The 18,186-nt window shown below is 46.5% G+C and overlaps 2 protein-coding genes across 2 annotated transcripts in view; one reads left to right on the forward strand and one right to left on the reverse strand.

Moving 5' to 3' along the window:
• ALS2CL (ALS2 C-terminal like) overlaps positions 1-18,186 on the reverse strand; it is a 115,571-nt gene that overhangs the window by 60,095 nt on the left and 37,290 nt on the right. The window lies entirely within an intron of this gene.
• On the forward strand, positions 1,127-14,346 carry TMIE (transmembrane inner ear). Its single transcript, XM_071456351.1, has 4 exons — positions 1,127-1,470; positions 4,352-4,469; positions 12,020-12,169; positions 13,826-14,346. Exons 1-4 carry the CDS (start codon positions 1,384-1,386, stop codon positions 13,930-13,932), a joined length of 462 nt encoding a protein of 153 aa, XP_071312452.1. The 5' UTR covers positions 1,127-1,383; the 3' UTR covers positions 13,933-14,346.

The raw sequence follows: 18,186 nt of genomic DNA on the forward strand, positions 1-18,186 counted from the left end.
AAAACCGGAAAAATCCCCCCCAAACTGGGAAAAAATAACTGGAAAAAAAACCTTAAAAAAAGAAAAGACTGGGAAGAAAATTGGGGGGAAAGGGAAAAACTTGGGAAAAAAAAAACTGGAAAAAACAACTGGAAAAAAATGGGGAGGGGGGGAAACGGGGCGGAAAACCTGAAAAAAAAGCTGGGAGAAAAAAACATTGGGGAATGAAACCCCACAAAACCAAAAAACCAAAGTGAACAAAACACTGGGGGGGGAGGGGAAAAGAAGAAGAAAAAACCCCAAAAAACACCTAGAAAAATCCTGCGGAAAAAATTAAAAAAGGGAAAAAACCTGGCAAGAAAAAAGCCTGGAAAAAAGCTGCGACAAAAAACCTGGGGGGGGGGGGGCGGGGAAAGGAAAAAAAAAAAACCTGGAAAAACCTGGGAAAAATCTGAAAAAAAAACCAAACACAAAAAAAACCCACCAAAAAAACCACCAAAAAAACCACAAAAATACAAACAAACAAAAAAACCCCCCCCCAAAAAAAAAAACAAACCCAAAAAAAACTGAGGGAAAAAAAACTGGCAAAAACCTGAAAAAAATCTAAAAAACACCTGCAGGAAAAAAAAATGGAAAACAATACTGGGACAAAAGAAAAGTGGGAAAAAAAAACCTTGGGGGGGGGGGGGGGGCGGAAGAAACTGGGAAAAAGAAAAAACTGGGAGAAAACCCAGAAAAAAATTCCAGTAATGCCTTGGAACAGCGGGAATCGGGAATTCTCCCTTGGAGGGGCGGGAATCGGGAATTCTCCCTTTGGAGCAGCGGGAATCGGGAATTCCTCCCCTTGGAGCGGCGGGAATCGGGAATTCTCCCTTTGGAGCAGCGGGAATCAGGAATTCCTCCCCTTGGAGCGGCGGGAATCGGGAATTCCTGCCCTTGGAGCGGCGGGAATCGGGAATTCTCCCTTTGGAGCGGCGGGAATTCCTGCCCTGGAACAGCGGGAATCGGGAATTCTCCCTTTGGAGCAGCGGGAATCGGGAATTCTCCCTTTGGAGCAGCGGGAATTCCTGCCCTGGAACAGCAGGAATCGGGAATTCTCCCTTTGGAGCAGCGGGAATTCCTGCCCTGGAACAGCAGGAATCGGGAATTCTCCCTTTGGAGCGGCGGGAATTCCTGCCCTGGAGCCGCGGGCAGCGCTCGCGGTGCTCCCGATCCCCCCTCCCGGGGCTCCGTCACCGACACCGCCTCATTAATGTCATTAATTAATTAATGAATTAATGAAGGGCCTCCTGCGCTGCTCCGCTGGAAAAGCCAGGCCGGGACTTTTCCCCAGATCCCAAAAAATTCCAGGCTCGGCAGGAGGGGGGAAAATCCCCGGAAAAGAAGAGAAAAGAAGAGGAGAAGATGGCGTGGGATCCAAGCTGGGAATTTTGGGGATTTTCCTGCCTCGTCCTGCTCCGATCCCGACTTTCCCTGGCGCAGCTGATCGAGGTGAGGAAAACAATCCCGCGGGAAAAGTGGGAATGAGGGCCGGGAATGCGGGATTTCCCTGGAAAACAACCGGCCGGGAATTTAAGGTGGATCCAAGGAGGGTTTTTTTGGGAATTTTTGCTGCTTCCTGAAAGGCTGGGTTGGGAATTTCGGGTTGGAATCATCGCGGGGTTTCTCCCGGTTTTCCAAGGATTTGAGGAGCGGGGCAAAAATGCTCCCACCAATTCTATTCCTGATGGATGTGAAAGATTTGGAAAATGTTGGGAATATTTGGGATGGCTTTGCCTTCTCCCCCCCCCTTCCCTCATTGCCAGTAATCCCGGATTTCATGGAATTGTGGGATTTCATGGAATTGTGGGATTTCATGGGATCCCTGCCCCTCCACAGGACCTTTTCCCTGAGGATGACTCTGCATTCCCCAATTGATGGAAAACCTGGGAATTCTCTGGGAGGGGAGAGCAGCTCCTGAGCCCTGGCTGCAATTCCAGAGGGAAATTCCTGCCTGGAACACAAATCCCAGCTCCCAAAAACTTTCACTTTTCCCTCTGGATCCTTTTCCCTGCTCCACCTGGGAGTTCCTGCCTGCGATTTTTGGGATTAGAAAATTCCAGCAATTTCCCGGGATTTCAGACTTCTCATCTTTTCCATATTTTTTTTTCCCCAGGATTTCTGGCCTCTCATCCCTGCCCTTATCCAGATTTTTTTTTCCCAAGGATTTCCAGCCTCTCCTGATTTTTTACAGGATTTCCAGCCTCTCATCACTCCCTTCCCATTTTTTCCCAGAATTTCAAACCTCTCATCCCTTTCCTACATTTTTCCCGGATTTCCAGTCTCTCATCCTTTCCCTTATCCTGGTTTTATTCCAGGATTTCCCTTTCCACATTTTCCCCAGGATTTCCAGCCTCTTCTCCCTCCCTTTCCCATTTTTCCCCCACAATTTCCAGCCTCTCACCCCTGCCCTTATCCTGATTTTATTCCAAGATTTCCTTTCCTGATTTTTCCCAGAATTTCAAACTTCTCATCCCCATCCTTGTCCATATTTTTCCAGGATTTCTGACCTCTTCTCCCTCCTTTCCCATTTTTTTCCAGGATTTCCCTTTCCTGATTTTTCCCAGGATTTCCAGCCTCTCATCTCTCCCTTTCCCATATTTTTTCCCAGGATTTCTGGCCTCTCCTCCTTCCTCTTTTCCTGATTTTTTCCCAGGATTTCCCTTTCCCATTTTTCCCAGGATTTCAACCCTCTCACCCCTGCCCTTATCCTGATTTTTTCCCAGGATTTCCCTTTCCATTTTATTCCCCAGGATTTCTGGCCTCTCATCCCTCCTTTCCCATATTTTCCCCAGGATTTCCAGCCTCTCATCTTTTCCCCTTTCCTGATTTTTTTCCCAGGATTTCCAGCCCCTCATTCCCAACCAAATCCCTGCTTTTCCCCCATCCCACCCTACCTGAGCATTCCATGAATCCAGGAATCCTCTCCAGGGCCAGGCTGCTGCTCCAGGAAGAATTCCAGGTTTTCTGAGCTGTCCAACCATTCCCAAGGGGAGAAATGAGGCAGAACTTCCCCTGACAGTGCAGAATTCCCAAATTATCCTTGCCTGAATCCCAAGGACGGCCCAGCCAGCCGGAAAATTTCCCATTTTATTCCAGACAATTCCCAGAAAACAGAAATGAAACATCCAAGCCCCAAAAATTGGGATAAACAGCGAGAATTCCTGGATCTGCTTTGTTTATTCCAGGTTTGTTTTTTTTTTTTTTCCTGGAAAAGCAAAAGCTCTGTGAGGAGTTTATTCCTGGAAATAATTGGATAATGGAATTACCCTGAAAAATTGGATTCCGGCTCAGCCAGGCTGCAGCAAACAGAGGAGGAAGAAAAAGCTGGAGAGGAAAATAATCCTGGCAGCTGGAAAAATTCCCAAAAAACCCCAAAAATAAGGAAAAATAAAGGGAAAAAAAGCAGGGGGATATTCGAGAATGAGACAAAAATCCCTTTAGATCTTGGATTTGATTGAGGAAAACTTGTCCGGCTCCCAGGCCTTTGGATAAATTCCCAGAGCTGGAAGCTCTCCCAAAATTTGGGAAGAGAACCAGAAAATCCTGGGATGGGTTCAAAATCCCCAAATCCCAGGATTAGCCCTTAAATCCCAACAAATCCCTAAATCCCAGGATGAGGCCATGATCCCAAACGTCCTTCCCTGCTCCTGATCCCAGAGATCAGCAAACAATGGGAGATTGAGGGATTTCCCTGGGAATTGGATCCTGGGAGGATAAATTTGGAATAATCCTTTATTCCCAGTTTGGGATAAAATTCCTGGAGGGATTTCTCAGCAATTCCACTTCTCAAAAAATCAGGATTTTTTTTTATTGGGCACTGGGTGTATTCCAGCTGTTTTTAAGCTGCTGTTCCAAGATCTTCCCTAAAAATCCCCTGGAATATTTTGTAGGATTTCCGTCCTTTGGGTTTAGGCTGAGTTTACCTTTCTGTTAAAAAATTCCACAACTTTTTATCCCAGAATTTCCTTGTGGTTCCATCCTGCTTCCTTCTGGACCCGCGGCTTTCCCACATCCCGGGGCTGTGTTTCCATTAAAATTCATTGGAAAAAACGAATTTTTCCAGGAGTTTTTCCAGGAATTTCCTCATCCAGGCCCTCACTGGCGGAAATCCCAACCCTAAAAATCCATTGGAAAACTGGAGAAAGGAATTCCAGAGCCCGCCAATGAATGGCCGGGAAAAGGAGATTCCTTAAAAATCCCTCCAACATTCCCAAATCCTTGAGGCCTCCCCATTTCCCGTGCCCTCATCGCCTTCTGGAGTATTTTGTGGGAATTTTTCCGTCCTGATCCGCCTTTTCCCGCCGGATTTTCCCTGTGTTGTTATTCCCAGGCCACCACGGCGCCGCCCAAGAAGAAGCCGGACCCGGTGACGTCGGAGACCGTGGTGATCTGGGGGCTGCGCCTCTGGCAGGTGGTCGGGATCTTCGCCCTCTTCGTCCTCTCCATCAGTGAGTCCCGCAATTCCTGGGAATTGTCCCCCGGAAGGGCTCCCCAGAAGGGCGCTCTCGCCGGAATCCCGGGAATGCGCAAAGGTGGGGGGGGGATTCTCCGGTGGGAATCGCCGGGGATTCGTCTCGGGAGCACCCGGAGATGTTCCAGGGACGGGAATCGGCTCCAGCACCCGCGTTCCTGCCCCAGGGCAGGATGGAGCCGGGAGCTGTGGAATGGCTTGGGCTGGGAATCATGGAATGGTTTGAGTTGGGAATCCTGGGATTCTTTGGGTTGGGAATCATGGAATGGTTTGGGTCGGGAATCATGGAATGGTTTGGGTTGGGAATCATGGAATGGTTTGAGTTGGGAATCCTGGGGTTCTTTGGGCTGGGAATCATGGAATGGTTTGAGTTGGAAATCCTGGGGTTCTTTGGGTTGGGAATCATGGAATGGTTTGGGTCGGGAATCATGGAATGATTTGGGTTGGGAATCATGGAATGGTTTGAGTTGGGAATCCTGGGGTTCTTTGGGCTGGGAATCATGGAATGGTTTGAGTTGGGAATCCTCGGATTCTTTGGGTTGGGAATCATGGAATGGTTTGAGTTGGGAATCCTGGGGTTCTTTGGGTTGGGAATCATGGAATGTCGGGATGGGTCGGGATTTGTGGAATGCTTCAGTTTGGGAATCATGAAATTCTTTGGGTTGGGAATCATGGAATGATTTGAGTTGGGAATCATGGAATGCTTCAGTTTGGGAATAATTGAATGATTTGTGTTGGGAATCCTGGAATCCCTTGGGCTGGGAATCCTGGAATGTGTTGGGTCGGGATTTGTGGAATGCTTCAGGTTGGGATTCCTGGGATTCTATGGGTTGGGAATCATGGAATGCTTCAGTTTGAGAATTTTGGAATGATTTGGGTTGGGAATCATGGAATGATTTGAGTTGGAAATCCTGGGATTCTTTGGGTTGGGAATCATGGAATGGTTTGAGTTGGAAATCCTGGGATTCTTTGGGTTGGGAATCATGGAATGATTTGAGTTGGAAATCCTGGGATTCTTTGGGCTGGGAATCCTGGAATGTGTTGGGTCAGGATTTGTGGAATGCTTCAGTTTGGGAATCATGAAATTCTTTGGGTTGGGAATCATGGAATGATTTGAGTTGGAGATCCTGGAATTCCTTGGGTTGGGAATCCTGGAATGCTTCGGGTTAGGAATCCTGGAATGTGTTGGGTTGGCATTCGTGGAATGATTCAGGTTGGGATTCCTGGGATTCTATGGGTTGGGAGTCATGGAATGCTTCAGTTTGAGAATTTTGGAATTATTTGGGTTGGGAATCATGGAATGATTTGAGTTGGAAATCCTGGGGTTCTTTGGGTTGGGAATCCTGGAATGCTTCGGGTTAGGAATCCTGGAATGTGTTGGGTCAGGATTTGTGGAATGCTTCAGTTTGGGAATTTTGGAATGATTTGGGTTGGGAATCATGGAATGATTTGAGTTGGAGATTCTGGAATTCCTTGGGTTGGAGGTCCTGGAATTCCTTGGGTTGGAATTCGTGGAATGATTCAGGTTGGGATTCCTGGGATTCTATGGATTGGGAATCATGGAATGCTCCAGGTTGGGAATCGTGGATTCTCTTCAGGTGTCCAGGAATTTGGGATTTCCTCTGGGCTGGAATTCCCCACTGAGTGTGGGAATTCCAGAGGGATTTCCCAGCTCTAAACTGCAAATTCCCACCCGGAATCACTTTCCAAGAAAATTCCATCCTTGGGAGCGATCCCAAAATTTCCTGGATTCCTTTCAGGTTTCCAGGAATTTGGAAATTCAAGGAGGATTCCTGTGGGATGGAATTGAGAATTCCTGAGGGATTTCCCAGCTCCAAACAGGAGATTCCCTTCTGGAATCTCTTCCCAAGATAATTCCATCCCTGGGAGTGATCCCAAAATTTCCTGGATTCCCTTCAGGTGTCCAGGAGTTTGGGAATTCCTCTGGGCCGGAATTCCCAGCTGAGTGTGGGAATTCCGAAGGATTTCTTTCAGGTGTCTGGGAATTCAAGGAGAATTCCAGAGGGAATCCAAAATGGAGATTCCCACCTGGAATCTCTTTCCAAGGGAATTCCTTCCCTGGGAGCGATCCCGGAGCTTCCTGGATTCCCATCAGGAATTCGGGAATTCCTCTGGGCTGGAATTGAGAATTCCAGAGGGATTTCCCAGCTCCAAACTGGAAATTCCCACCTGGAATTCCTTCCCTGGGAGTGATCCCAGAGTTTCCTGGATTCCCTTCAGGTGTCAGGAATTCGGGAATGCTGGAATTCCAGCTGGGAGTGGGAATTCCGGAGGGATTTCTCAGTGGGAATGCGGAGCAGGAATGGCCCAAGCTCCACCCCCATCCCTGCTGGGAATGGGATTTGGGATGGAGAAAATCCATGGAAAACAGGGAACTGGGAAATGGAGTGAAATGGAAAAATAGGGAATTAAAAATATAAATAAATAGAAAAATAGGGAACTAAAAATAGCAATAAATATTAAAGTATAAAATTTAAAAAATAAAAATAAATAGAAAATGTTAAAATACAATTAAATCAGAATGAGTAAATACATTATATTGCATTGCAGTGGATGAAATGTGAAAATTGGATATTAAACAATGGAAATAAATAGAAAGGTAAAGATGAAATTAGACATAAAATAGGAAATTAAAAAATAGAAATAAATACAGAAATGTAACATTTTAAAACAGAATTCGTATAGAACTATAAAATTCAAAATAGAATTAAATATAAAAATAAATTTAAAAAAGGAAATAATTGTAAAACAAAAACTAAAACAAGAACTAAACATAGATCTAAATAAAATGGAAATACAGGAATTACGCTTTAAAGGTAATTGGATTGTTAATATGATTTTAATTCATATTATTGTAGTACTATATCAATGACCTATTAATTTTAAATAACAATTTTTATTCTTATAAAGTATTTGAGTTAATAAAATTATATTAATGGAATAACTTATTTCTATGTTATAAATGATAATAATTTTATTGTAACTGTAGTTGTCATTAAGAACTTTATTTTCACTGTTATTACAATAAATAGGGAAGTAAAATGAACCAATTTAAATTATATTTGTGGAAAAAATATATTAATATTTAGCACATATGTTTTATGTTATGAACAATAATTTCTATAACATTACAATTAATAAGAAATAATTTTATTAATTGTCCTAATAATATTAATAATAACTTATTAAATATCCAATAAATACGTTAATATTAACGTTAATATTAATAAAATTAAACTAAATAAACCAAATAAATCCAGGAATCTGATCCGAGTGTGGATTCTGCCTCCCGGCACATCCCACAAGGTGGCACCATCCCATAAAGAACGGGGGAAATTCCCAATTCCAGGTTCCCCCATTCCACCAGGAATTCTCCCAGATTCCCGTGGTTCCTGCTCCCATTCCCAGAAACCAACCCAAATCCTCATTTCCCGTTCCCGGGAACTCACCCAGAATTCCACATTTCCCACTCTCATTCCCAGTTAAATCCTCCTTTCTCCCTCTCCATTCCCAGTAAATCCCTCAGATTCCCGTGTTTCCCATTCCCAGTAACTCACCCGGAATTCCACATTTCCCATTCCAAATAACTCCCCCAGAATTCCGTATTTCCCCCTCCCATTCCCAGTTAAATTCTCATTTATCCCTCTCCATTCCCAATAACTCACCCGGAATTCCTTTTTTCCCATTGCCATTCCCAGTTATCCCCAGAATTCCTTGTTTCCCACTCCCATTCCCAGGAATTCTCCCAGATTCCCGTGGTTCCTGCTCCCATTCCCAGTAACCAACCCAAATCCTCATTTCCCGTTCCCGGAAACTCACCCAGAATTCCACATTTCCCTCCCCTATTCCAAATAACTCCACCAGAATTCCATGGTTTCCATTCCAAGGAACTCACCCAGAATTCCACAGTTCCCACTCTCATTCCCAGTTAAATCCTCCTTTCTCCCTCTCCATTCCCAGCAAATCCCTCAGATTCCCGTGTTTCCCATTCCAAATAACTCACCCAGAATTCCACATTTCCTATTCCAAATAACTCCACCAGAATTCCATGGTTTCCATTCCAAGGAACTCACCCAGAATTCCACATTTCCCACTCTCATTCCCAGTTAAATCCTCCTTTCTCCCTCTCCACTCCCAGCAAATCCCTCAGATTCCCGTGCTTCCCATTCCCAGGAACTCACCCGGAATTCCACATTTCCCATTCCAAATAACTCCCCCAGAATTCCGTATTTCCCCCTCCCATTCCCAGTTAAATTCTCATTTCTCCCTCTCCATTCCCAATAATTCACCCGGAATTCCTTTTTTCCCGTTGCCATTCCCAGTTATCCCCTGAATTCCTTGTTCTCCACTCCCCGTTCCCATTCCCAGTGACCAACACAAATTCTTGATCCCCTCTCCCATTCCCAGACTCAGAATTCCACATCTCCCATTCTGAATAACTCGCCCAGAATTCCACATTTCCCACTCCCCATAACTCCCCCAGAATTCCATGTATCCCATTCCCAGTGACTCACCCAGATTCCTGTGTTTCCCGCTCCCATTCCCAATAACCAACCCAAATCCTCATTTCCTATTCCCAGAAACTCACCTGGAATTCCTTTTTTCCCATTGCCACTCCCACTTATCCTCAGAATTCCTCATTTCCCTCTCCATTCCCAGTAACACCCCCGGAATTCCATGTTTCCCACTCCCAAGAACTCCCTCAGAATTCCTCACTTCCCTCTCCCAGGAACTCACAAAGAATTCCACATTTCCCTCTCCCATTCCCAGTACCTCACCCAGATTCCCGTGTTTCCTGCTCCCATTCCCAATATCCAACCCAAATCCTCGTTTCCCTTGCCCAGGAGCTCACCCAGAACTCCACATTTCCCATTCCCAATGACCAAGGCAAATTCTCCTTCCCATCTCCCATTCCCAGGAATTCCCCCCAGATCCTCAATTCCTGTTGCCATTCCTGGGAACTCACCCAGAATTCCATGTTTCCCTCTCCCATTCCCAGTTAAATCCCGGTTTCTTCCTCTCCCATTCCCAGTACCTCACCCAGAATTCTTCATTTCTCCCTCCCAGTAACTGACCCAGAGTTCCGCATTTCCCATTCCCAAAAACTTCCCCCGAATTCCCTGTCTTCCACATTTCCCACGCCCATTCCCAATTAAATCCTTGTTTCTCCCTGTCCATTCCCAGTAAATCAACCAGTCTCTCGTTTCCCTCTCCCATTCCCAGGAACTCCCCCAATATTCCATGTTTTCCATTCCCAGGAACTCACCCAGAATTCCGTATTTCCCTCTCCCATTGCCACTGAAATCCTCCTTTCTCCTTCTCCATTCCCATAACTCACACAGAATTCCTCAATTCCCATTCCCACAACTCACCTAGAATTCCTCATTTCCCATTCCCAAGAACTCACCCCAGAGTTCCTCACTTTCCTCTCCCAGGACCTCACCCGGAATTCCGTATTTCCCGCTCCCATTCCCAGCAAACAATGCAAATCTTTGATCCCCTCTCCCATTCTCTGAAACTCACCCAGAATTCCACATTTCCCATTTCCAGTACCTCACACAGAATTCCATATTTCCCATTCCCATTCCCAGTCAAATCCTTGTTTCTCCCTGTCTATCCCCAGGAACTCACCCAGAATTCCTCTTTTCCCAATAACTCACCTAGAATTCCACATTTCCCCGTCCCTCACACTGAGTTCCACATTTCCCACTCCCAGCCCCTCACCCGGAATTCCACGTTTCCCACATTTCTCGTTCCCAATAACTCACCTGGAATTCCACATTTCTCGTTCCCAATAACTCACCTGGAATTCCACGTTTCCCACATTTCCCATTTCCAGTAACTCAGCCAGAATTCCGCATTTCCCATTCTCAGTAACTCACCCAGAATTCCGCATTTCCCATTCCCAATAACTCACCCGGAATTCCATGTTTCCCACATTTCCCATTCCCAGTAACTCACCCGGAATTCCACGTTTCCCATTCCAAATTACTCACCCGGAATTCCATACTTCCCTCTCCCACTCCCAGTTAAATCCTTGTTTCTCCCTCTCCGTTCTCAGGAACTCACCCAGACTCGCATTTCCCTCTCCTATTCCCAGGAACTCACCCAGAATTCCACATTTCCCATTCCAAATAACTCCCCCAGAATTCCACATTTCCCCCTCCCATTCCCAGTTAAATTCTCATTTCTCCCTCTCCATTCCCAATAACTCACCCAGAATTCCTTTTTTTCCCATTGCCATTCCCAGTTATCCCCTGAATTCCTTGTTCTCCGCTCCCCGTTCCCATTCCCAGCGACCAACACAAATCCTTGATCCCCTCTCCCATTCCCAGACTCGGAATTCCACATCTCCCATTCTGAATAACTCACCCAGAATTCCACATTTCCCACTCCCCATAACTCCCCCAGAATTCCATGTATCCCATTCCCAGTGACTTCCCCAGATTCCCTTGTTTCCTGCTCCCATTCCCAATAACCAACCCAAACCCTCATTTCCCATTCCCAGAAACTCAGCTGGAATTGCTCTTTTTCCGTTGCCATTCTCAGTCATGCCCAGAATTCCTTATTTCCCTCTCCATTCCCAGGAACTCCCAGATTCCCGTGTTTCACACTCCCATTCCCAGGAACTCCCCCAGAATCTCTCACTTCTCTCTCTGAGTGACTCATCCTGAATTCCATGTTTTCCATTCCCAGGAACCTCACCCAGAATTCCTCATTTCCCACTCCCATTCCCAATTAATTCCTTGTTTCTCCCTGTCCATTCCCAGGAACCTCACCCAGAATTCCACATTTCCCATTCCCAGGAACTCCCCCAGAATTCCATGTTTTCCATTCCCATCCCTCACACAGAATTCCACGTTTTCCATTCCCATTTCCAATTAATTCCTTGTTTCTCCCTATCCATTCCCAGGAACTCCCCCAAAATTCCTCTTTTCCCATTCCCATAACTCACCCAGAATTCCATGTTTCCCATTCCCATCCCTCACCCAGAATTCCACGTTTCCCATTCCCATTCCCATCCCTCACCCAGAATTCCACATTTCCCATTCCAATTCCCAGTTAATTCCTCGTCTCTCCCTATCCATTCCCAGGAACTCCGCCATAATTCCAAATTTCCCGATCCCAGTCCCTCACCCAGAATTCCTCATTTCCCATTCCCCGTCCCTCACCCAGAGTTCCACGTTTCCTATTCCCATCCCTCCCCCAGAATTCCACGTTTCCCATTCCCATTCCCATCCCTCCCCCGGAATTCCACATTTCCCATTCCCATCCCTCACCCAGGATTCCACATGTCCCATTCCCAATAACTCCTCTAGAATTCTACGTTTCCCATTCCCAATAACTCACCCAGAATTCCACATTTCCCATTCATTCCCATCCCTCACCCAGAATTCCCAATAACTCCCCCAGGACTCCGCGTTTCCCATTCCCAATAACTCCCCCAGGATTCCCCGTTTCCCATTCCCGTCCCTCACCCGGCATTCCCGTTTCCCATATTCCCAGTTATCACCCTGTGCTGCATTTTCAAGTGCCGGATCCCGCGCACGCGGAAGGAGATCGAGGCGCGCTACGCCCAGCGCCAGGCGGCCAAAAACTACGCGGACAAACTGGAGACGGTGCCGCCCCTCGGGGAGCTCACCGAAATCCCCGGAGGTAATTCCCGCCTAATTTTTGGGGATTCTGGGAATGCAAAGTTCCTCAATGAACTCAAGAGACATTCCCGGAGGTAATTCCCACTTTTCTGGGGGGGATTGGGGCAGTGCAAATTCCCCCAATGAGCTCACTGACATTCCTGGAGGTAATTCCCACTTTTCTGGGGGATTTTTGACAGTGCAAATTCCCTCAATGAGCTCACCAATATTCTTGGACCTAATTCCCACTTTTTCTGGGATTCTGGGAGTGCAATGTTCCTCAATGAGCTCACCAACATTCCTGGAGGTAATTCCCACTTTTCTGGGGGATTGGGGCAGTGCAAATTCTCTCAATGAGCTCAGAGACATTCCCAGAGGTAATTCCCACTTTTTTTTGGGGGGGGGATTTTGGCAGTGCTGAAGCCCTCAATGAGCTCACCAATATTCTTGGACCTAATTCCCACTTTTTTTGGGGATTCTGGGAGCACGAATTCCCACAATGAGCTCGGCAACATTCGGAAATCTGAGTGAATGTTTTGGGGGATTGGGGCAGTGCAAATTTCCCCCAATGAGTAAAGAGATTTTCTCCGATTCAATTCCCGCTTTTTCTGGGATTCTGGGAGTGCAAATTCCCTCAATGAACTCGCTCACATTCCTGCAGGTAATTCCCACTTTTTTGGGAGGGATTCTGACAGTGCAAAGTCCCTCAGTGAGCTCACTGGAGGTAATCCCCACTTTTTTGGGGATTCTGGGAGTGCAAAGTTCCTCAATGAGCTCACCAACATTCCTGGAGGTAATTCCCACTTTTCTGGGGGATTGGGGAAATGCAGATTCTCTCAATGAGCTCAGAGACATTCCCAGATGTAATTCCCACTTTTATGGAGCGGGGGATTGGGGCAGTGCTAAGGCCCTCAATGAGCTCACCAATATTCCCGGAGGTAATTCCCACTTTTTTTTTGGATTCTGGCAGTGCAAATTCCCTCAGTGAACTCAGACACATTCCCAGAGCTAATTCCCACTTTTTTTTGGGATTGGGGCAGTGCAAATTCCCTCAATGAGCTCACTAACATTCCCCAGACGTAATTCCCACTTTTTTTGGGGGGATTCTGGGAGCACAAAGTCCCTCCTGTGGTGCCACCACCAAGTTCAACCCTCCCAGTGTGGACTCAGGACATTGGGATAAAATCCTTTGGATAAGAGGGAACTTTTCCGTCGGTTCGAGTCGGAATCATTCCTTCATTCCCAAATTAAGTTTGGAAAAGCTTCTCAAATCCGTCAAATCCTATTTTGAACGAAATCCCACTAAAAAATCCTGTGAAATTCCACATCTCCTGGTTTTTGGAACCCTTCCAGGGATGGTGATTCCAACACTTCCCAATCCTTAATCTCTCTTCCAATCTGGAATTTTTTTTCCCTAATTTTCAATCCAAACTTTTCCTGGGACAGCTGGAGGCTGTGTCCCATTTTCCCATCAACTTCCATCTCTCACCCTCCTTGGTTAGAAGGAGAATTCCATGCTGAAAATTCCCAGCGGGAATCAATTTAATCCCAGGGCCTGCCCTTGGGCTGGGGAGCACCAATGGAGTGAAATTGGAGTGGTTGGAATGCCGCATTCCCGGTTTTCCCTGCTGGAATATTTCTCCCCCGCTGCTCTCACTCTCCTTTCCTGATTCCATAGGCTCTCCCGAAAATCTCCTCCCTCTCTCTGGCCATGGCCAGCCCAGACCTCTCCACTCCCTGCCTGTGCTGAAGGAAGAGGATGAGATGGTTCTCCAAGGAATTTAGGGAATTTCGGTTCCCGGCCGCCTGTGGCTTCTCTCTTCCAAGGGGATCCGTCAATCCTTGGATTTGCTGCTTCTCCGCTCCTGGATTTTTCCTGTTTCCTCAACACCTTTCGATGCCTTTATTTCCTTCTCTCTTGTGTCTCTCCGGGAGCTGTAATTCCATAAAAACGGCATTTCCAAAATTTGGGATGCGCTGCTTCAATCCGTGGGAGAAGAGGCAGATCCCACCATTGTAGGAATTCAGGAATTCCTTGGAGAAATTCAGTCCTACAACAGCAAAATGCAGAATTACCGGTTGAACATCGGGAATTTGCACAAATCCCGGGATTTCAGGGGTGCCTGAAACTGGGAATTCCCAGCCCTCCCTCTGGAGCTGAACCCAATTCCATGAATAAATCCTTGTCCTTCCACTGAATCCTTGTCCTTCCAGTTAATCCTTATGGGATGAGATGGTTCTCCAAGGAATTTAGGGAATTTCAATTCCCGGCCGCCTGTGGCTTCCCTTTTCCAAGGGGATCCATCAATCCTTGGATTTGCTGCTTCTCAATTCCAAAAAAAACCTCACTGGGAGCAATCAGCTGGATGGGAACGTCCCCAGTAGGAATGTTTTCCCTTTATCCCAGATTTCTAGCAGGGAGATGGAATTTTGACAATTCCTGGGTTGTTGAATCCACATCAATTCCTTTTCCATTTTTTTTTTTCCTTTATCCTTGGAAACAGCTCAGGCTGCAGAAGAAAAAAAAGAGGAAGAAGTTCCCACTGTGTCCGGAAAAGTGGACAAGGCTCAGGGAAAGAAGGATGGATCCAAAGACTCCAAGAAAAAGGACGGAGAGAAGGAGCAGAAGGAAGAATCCAAGAAGGAAGGGAAGGACGGAGCCAAAAAAAAAGACGGAGAAAAGGGGGAGAAAGGGGAAAAAGGAGGAAAAGAGGAAAAAGGAGGGAAAGGAGAAAAGGGGGAAAAGGAGAAGGGGGAAAAGGGAAAGGACACAAACGATAAGAAACAAGGGAAAAAGGGAGAAAAAGACGGCGAAGCTGGAAAATCTGGAGGCACCAAAACCGATGGAAAAGCCAGTGGGAATTCCAAAGCTCCGGCAAAGAAGAAGTGACATCCCGGAAGGACAGTGCTGGAATTTTTTTTGGGAATGCTCCAGCAAGTTGCTGGGGGAGGAGCACTTGGAGCAGGATGTGCTTTTCCAGATATTCCTGTGGGATGCTGTTGGATGCACGGATTTCTTCCCACTTGGAGACGGAGCTGCCAGGATTCGTCTCTGTGAAGGAAAACTGGGAATTTGGTTGGATAATCAAGAAAAACATCCAATGGGAGTGGGATGGAACTGACCTGAAAGCTGGAATGGGAATGAGGACTTTGGATAAACACGGGAATGCTCAGGGATAAGGATCTGAACTGAAGGAGAATGGGATTCATCCCAAATTTCTTCTCCTGGAGAAGTTGGAGAAAGATTTCCTGGCACTCAGCACCTCCCCGTGGGGAATTTTAGGGATTATGTAAATTCCCAGAAAATCCCAAAGGATGGAATTCTCCAAGGCTTGGGTCCTTTGGATTCCAAGAGGGTTTTGGACACACGGGAATTTTTCCTTCCTTCTCCGGTGCCTCTTTTCCTGGATTGCTGCAGGAAACTCCAGGAATTCCATCTTTTACAGGAGATTAATCCACACATTCCCAATTTTTTGCTGAGGAAAGCCAGCTCTGAGACCAGGAATTCTGCTCTGCTTCCAGGTGGCTGCTATTCCCTCCTTTCCTGGGAATTCCTGAGGGGTGGATTTATCAGGGGTGGTGTTTTCCAGCTGTTTTGGGAATATTCCAGCAATTTCTGCCTTAAAATTTCCAGCTGAGGGGATTTAACTCCAGATTTTTTTGGGGGGGGGGATAGCCTGGAAAATCTTGGGATAATTAAAAGTCAGGATATCCTGGAACTGTCTCCTCCACAGGGAGAATTCCCTCCAGTCCCTTGTCCCCACGAATGGGATTTATTTTCTATTGAATCGATAGAAATGATCCATTTTCCTGCTGTTTTTTCAACACAGATTTTTCAGTGCCAAGATATTTCCCATTTTTCCCTTATCCCGATTTTCCTTTCCCTTCTCTCCCACCCAACTCCTTCTGAGCCTGGAAAAATGAAGGGAATTTCCTGTCTGAGCGAGGTTGCTCAGCTCCAAGAAGTCCCAAAATTCCAGAGCACCTGAAAAGGTGGAAAACTCTGGGAGAGACGTTGGGAATGATGTCCAGAACCATGGAAATGTTTGGGGAGAGAATTATCCAGGGAAATCTGAAATTCCAGCTTTGGGAATTCTGCCCCTGGACACAGAGGAGTCCAAATCTTGGAATGGCACTGAAGGAAAAGTGGGAATATGGATACAAAGATTGTATTTCTTTGGAATTTCCATCCCAATCCCAAATTTTCAAGGCCCCGTTTAATCAGGAATCATGACAATAAAAAGGATTTTTCTCTTGGATTCAGGCTTTGCTCCCTGGGATCTGCTGGATCCGTGGGAATTTTGGGAAGGGATATTTGTGCCTTAAAAACTCCAGGATGGGATCCAGCTGGGATTGGGGCAGGAAAACTCGGATTCCCTGTCCTGCAGTTGGAATTGTACTGGAAATTTGGGATGTGGCTCCATTTGCAGAGGGATTTATTCCCAATCCAAAGGTTTCCAGGAGGAAAATCTGCTCCTTTTCTTTTCCATGGATTTCCTTCTCCCTCATCCCACTTCCATCCCTTGCCCATTCAAATAATCAAAAACCAAAATAAAATATTCATTGAGATTGGGGGGAATCCTTTAAATCCACCTCGATCCCTTTTTTTCCAAGCAAATATTCCAGATCCTGTGGATCAGATCCGAAAGATTTGTGGGAATGTCTTGTTGATTTTAAAAAAGGGATTTTCTGTTTAAAAAAAATGGAATTTATCCTTTGAGAATAATTGGGTTTGGAATTACCAGGATGGGGATGAATGCAGGGAATTCATTCCTGGGATCAGGGAATCCAGTCCTGGGATTTGGGAATCCATTTCTCGGATCAGGGAATCCGTTCCTAGAGTTTCCAGGGATCATCCTGCCCATAAAACTCGTCCCAATTCCTGAAGAGGAAACAGAGGGAAGAAATTCCCAGTCCTGATCCAATGTTTTCCCTGTTCCAGTGGGATCTGGAAGCCAGGAAGTGAAAAAAAAGGTGGAAAATTCCAGCCCGGAGCAATTCCAGCACTTTGGGAGTTGCTTTTCCACCAGCAGATGGAGAAATTGCCTTGGAAAAGCCACAGCCGCAGAAAGGAATTTTTAGTGGGAAATTAGAAAAATTAGATTTATTGTCCTGTATTTGGGTGGAAATGGAATTCCAGAAGCCAAAAGTTGCATTTAATTCCCAGAAATCCCAGGGAATAATGGCAGGATCACTCATTTCCTTGGATTCAGGTGATGCTGGTCCTGGAGGAGGAAAAATCACCCAGTGAGGACCAGGAATAAATTCCAGGATCTCCACGTATTCCAGAAATTCCCACTAGAGGGGATCTTGTCTGGGATATTAGACGCAGCTTTAAGGAATTTGGGCTTATTTGGGATGGGAAATTAAGCCTGGATTTGGGAAATCTTCCAGCCAAAGTTGCTCCTGGTGTTGATTTCTCCCGATTTTCTCCCTGGGTTGGTTTTCCATGGAAAACAGAAGGGAAAATTGGGTGTTCCAGCATTTGTTAGACGCATTCCCAGTGCCCCTGGAAAGGGATTGTGCTGTTCCCTGTGTCCTGCCCCAGCGCCCAGGAATGCGGAGCCCATGGAAACGCCTGGAAAGGGGGAACGGTGCTGGCTCAGCCCCGCGGCGGCGGCAGCGGGAGCAGTGACCTGAGTCCCGGGCTCTGGTGGGACATTCCCGGGACATTCCCGGGACATTCCCGTCCTCTGTTAAGCAGCTCCTGGAAAATCCCCCCCGGGAGTACCAGGCACCTCCTGACCCGGCTTGGAGTGAATCCAGGGAAGCAAATCCATGGAAAACACGCCCCAGCACGGTCCTGCTGTCACCCCGGGGAACTTCCCAAGGGCAAAGCCGGGCTTGTGCCTTTTCCAAGGTAATCCCAAGGACAAGGAATGAGGGGTGAGTGAGGGTGAGCAGGAAAACAAACTCCATGGGGTCTTGTGGAATTTTCACCTCAGCCGGATTTTGGTGTCGGGATCGTGGATGTCTCCAGAGAACTCTGAGTTATCCCTCTCCACACAGTCAATGGGAGAAATTAACATTTTGGGAGCA

This window comes from Agelaius tricolor, unplaced genomic scaffold, assembly GCF_023055355.1.
Source record: "Agelaius tricolor isolate 1412-34295 unplaced genomic scaffold, bAgeTri1.0.p SCAF_58, whole genome shotgun sequence".
NCBI classification, from domain to species: Eukaryota; Metazoa; Chordata; class Aves; order Passeriformes; family Icteridae; genus Agelaius; species Agelaius tricolor.